Source organism: Phaethon lepturus, unplaced genomic scaffold (genome assembly GCF_000687285.1).
Source record: "Phaethon lepturus isolate BGI_N335 unplaced genomic scaffold, ASM68728v1 scaffold17921, whole genome shotgun sequence".
NCBI lineage: Eukaryota > Metazoa > Chordata > Aves > Phaethontiformes > Phaethontidae > Phaethon > Phaethon lepturus.
The window spans coordinates 1-4,215 of record NW_010518634.1 but is presented as its reverse complement, the minus strand read 5'-3'; the positions used below and the strand labels follow the sequence as shown (position 1 = coordinate 4,215).

The 4,215-nt window shown below is 39.3% G+C and overlaps 1 protein-coding gene across 1 annotated transcript; it reads right to left on the bottom strand.

Moving 5' to 3' along the window:
- Positions 1-463: 463 nt before the first annotated feature.
- Positions 464-4,209, bottom strand: CREG1 (cellular repressor of E1A-stimulated genes 1; the record flags this gene model as incomplete). The annotated part of the gene is made up of 3 exons (XM_010296806.1): positions 464-649; positions 1,961-2,080; positions 4,144-4,209. Coding segments are annotated over 3 exons (372 nt in total), but the record flags the coding sequence as incomplete, so codon positions are not given.
- Positions 4,210-4,215: the final 6 nt, after the last annotated feature.

The window sequence follows — 4,215 nt, the reverse complement described above, 5'->3', positions numbered from 1 at the left end:
CAACTTCACTATACTTCAATATAATGATAGATTCAAAAGCAATTTAAAAAAAATATTAAGCAATATCGCTGCAAACCTGTTAATACAGCTTCATAAATGCTGAATAGTCTCACTACTTTTAACTATTAGACCAAAACATTGTCTGTCTTGCAATTAATCAGAGGACAGTGACTGTGCCCACTCTATAGGAGTCCTTCCTCCCAAGAAACTGTATTTAAGCTGAGGTACAAGTGCAGTTAACCATAGATAGTTCTATAGATATTATACTTGATATTGTTAAGTAGGTGGATCCCCTATTCAAACATATCTTATGATTTCAGACACTGCATCCAGTAGATTACTTAGGGAAAATACAGAAATGTGTATTAAAAACAGACATGGGTAATATATGCTGTTAATAATAATGAGAAGTTTTACAGGTTCCAAATATAATGAGTTAAGCATGCAAAACTTAAGTACCTTACTAAGGCTTCACACTGTAATACTCTTCTGGTGTCACAATTTTCAATCCACCAAAGTAGTCCAGGACCCAAATATTGGTGATGTTGAATTTGGCAAAGAACCAATTATGATCCTTAGGCCAACTTTCCATTTCAGGGTGGCGACTGAATAATGCTTTTTTTGCTAAACCCGCTTCTGAATCATTCACCTAAACAATGAAACCAGCAAAATATTACAGTAAGATACAGTCATGTGAAGATAAATTTTAGCTAAAAAAACACTGCTGACTGCAGTGTGCTCTTTTCAGTTTAGCCATGTTTTGTAGAAAGGACTCATTACTGTGGCAGAGTCCACTCGTGTTCAGTGTGATGTACAACCGTATACAAGACAGACAAAAACTCCAAGGTAGTTGATTTTTATATTAAATCAAAAGGGTGCTGTTAAAGTAAGCATGAGCAAGAAAGTACTTCATCAACATAAATCTTTCAATAAATCACAAACAGAGAAGTATGGATTCTTGATGAATTATTACAATGCAATGTCTTAGGTGTAATTTTAACTCCTCTGCACCTGCTCACTCAAACAGACCCAAACAGATCTACACTTGTTCAGATGCATGCAAACACATGCATACACACACACACATTCACAAATAGGATGGTACAACAGAATCTACAAGAGAAGGGAAATTGAAATGTGTGACAGCACTTAATACACAATATGGAAATATTTAAAGGGTTAAATCAGCAAGTTAGATTTTTGGGTATAGTACAAGAGGAACTAATTAAAATAAACAATTCCATTATTGATGAGAAACCCATGACAGCAATTAAAGGATTGCTGGAGCATAATGTGCAAATATCTGTGGTGTGAAAACACCCAATAAAAATGTAGACTATCATACAAGATAAAGTAATGATGATTAGACCTCATCCTCAATCATTATCCTCAATAATGGGATTAAGATCTTCAATGATTAACACGTGCAGTTCTAAATTCCTTCTATGGGACACAGAAGTACTGGTGCACGAAAGAACACTGCCCCAGCAGCGACGGTGCCAGGTAATACAATGCACATTTTCTGTCTCTAACACCTATAACTCTATAGCTGAGGTTAATATTTACTTCAGTAAAGTTTTTGAAGCACATATGTCACACTGCATGGACCAGAGAATTTAACTGAGCAAAAGAGACGGAAAAAATCTTCACACTTCATTCACAAGAGAATTGTTTTAGACTTATGTTCAAGACAGGTCTAGAGAAATGAAGGGGATTTCTTTCATTACAATATTGTCCTCCCAAGTTTCTTCCTAAAGACACGCCAACATAGCTCCTCCAAATATCAAGTGGTAACTTAATCTTCCTCACAAAAAACTATGAGTGAGCCTTCTGGTACCACAGCATATAACATCTCTTCATATACTTATGCACAGAAATTCTAACCTTTCTCTTCTCCATCCACTAAAGAATACTATTCGATGCACAGAATCTTGTCCAGCGTCAACTTTCAGCTGCTTACCTTTACTATACTTCCACAGAAGATTATGTGGGCACAGAGGGGATTCTGGGGATCATATCTGTGCTTCTTGCAGTAAGGAGTCTGTGCCAAAGACACAGTTAAGGAGGCATTTGAATTGATCTGAAATGCAAGTAGTAAGATAAGAGGTTTACATACTTTTGCAAGAAAAATGTCATACCCACCATATTTTCAGCTTTTGGTACTGTATTCAGCTCAGTATTACTGGTAAAAAGAACAAACCTGTCATCATCTTTTCCTAACTATAACCAAAAGCCTGTGTAGATAAGCTCTGAATCTGAAAGAAAGCCCAGTTTAGAAGTGTGCTGAAGGTTGTTAGCATAAAATGCAAACCTTGCAAAACAGCACTCCTTAAAACCCTGAATTCAATACACAGTCCAGCTATTTCACATTCAAATAATGATATATTCCAATTTTCATACATACAGGACAGTACAGAAGACAAGGACATACAGGGAACTTAATCATTAAGTTAATTCTGGTGGAAGGACAAAGGATCACTGAAAAGGTAACCTGAGTTTCACAACTGTTGATAAGAATAGTTAAAACAAAACCAAACACACAGCCCCCACCCCATATCAAAACAAGCCTCCCAGCTGCCCCCAAACTGGTGAAGTCTTTTGAAGTTTAAAGTGAATTTTAAAAGTTAGATTTAAAAAATTGCTGACCGTTTAAGACACCCAACTTGAAGGATTAAAGAATCCATATCCAATTGTTTTTCTAAAACTAACTTGATGAACACAGCTTGAAAAGTATTGGTGCAAAACAGGATTGCTTACTGCAGAATGTCCCATACTAAAGTTCATTGCCTCCCAGGAAAGAAAATTCATGTGCTTTGAGAAACTTCGTTAGAAGAGCTCATCTCAAAAAGAAACCCCAAAAAGTCACTTAAACACTCTGCGGAGTACTGCTGAAGTGATGAAACACGAGCAACCACCTGACAGATGGGAAGTTCCTTAACTACAAAAAAGTTGACTCATGATTATTCAGCACTATGTCCTACCAGGCCTCCCCCTTACACGTGACTATCACAGGCAAATGTTTCTCCCTGTACCAGCAGAATAAGGATCTGCTGGGGAGTCTTTCAAAAGAAAATGTTCATTAACAGTTTACCCCATGATTTTGATATTATTTTCAAAACAAAAGGCTGTAGGTGGAGAAGGAGATACTATGCAAGATAAGTTAGGCTTTCTACAGCACTTAAGATACACAAACAATCTATTTTAATATAACAATCTAAAACCTGACAGGGAACAAACAAAAAAGGCTTACGGTTAAACAACATCTGAAAAATTTGCATCATTTAAGTTTTGTGTTTATTTGTTTTTACTAATACTGTAGTAGCTACTAGAACAAAAAGGCTCCCTTCAATAAAGGAGGCATATGATCACCATTTCCCTGACTGTTAAGCCAACTCTCTCTTGACCACAGACAAGCAAAAGATCTGAGACAAGGTCAATTACACACACTCCGAGCCTCAGTATGCAAGTCTGCTGCCTTTTGCTGTGCAGTTGCCTTTACAGTAAGCTCCAGAGATTTAATTACTATTCCTTCAGTAGCCTGCATAAGAGCCCTAAGTCCCACACTGCCAGTTTTCAGGCCTTTTAATATTTTTTGGGTGAAGTTTTCCCTGTTTAAATATTCTGTGGCCCCTCATTTCTCTGGCCAGCACTTCTGGAAGCTCCAGCCACCTCCTCCACCGGAGTACTGCTCAGCAATTTTTCAGATGACGATCAGGAGGAACTTCTTAGGAGGGCTACTGAATGTCTGTCAACACAGACAGCACCGCTTATGTTTAGACGTTCAAGACCTCCACATTGTCCCATGGGCTCACAAATGAGGCGACATCCATGGAACAGGCAATTAGCACCGTTACGTTGCCTTCAGTGAATGCAGGTGTAAACCCTGGCTCCTACAAAAGAAATTCCGACCACCACTTGCTACCGAGGTGAAAAAGCGTAGGCAACCAAGATAAATATGACCTTGCGTTACTAACCTGCATGCTTGAAAGTTTCAAATCTCCTTTATCAGGGTCATCGTGCATACCTGCGGCTTGCACACACCAGCGTCAGAGCTGGTTTTGCAGGGACACCCCCTCCTTCCTCCCCTGCGCCGGCTCAGGGGGCAGAACCCCGCCTCGCCATTGTCCGGCTGCGCCCGCTCACCTCCAGGTCCTGCACGGAGATCTCCATGTCGGTCAGGTAGAAGTAGGGGACGCCGCTGCCGCTGAACGGCCC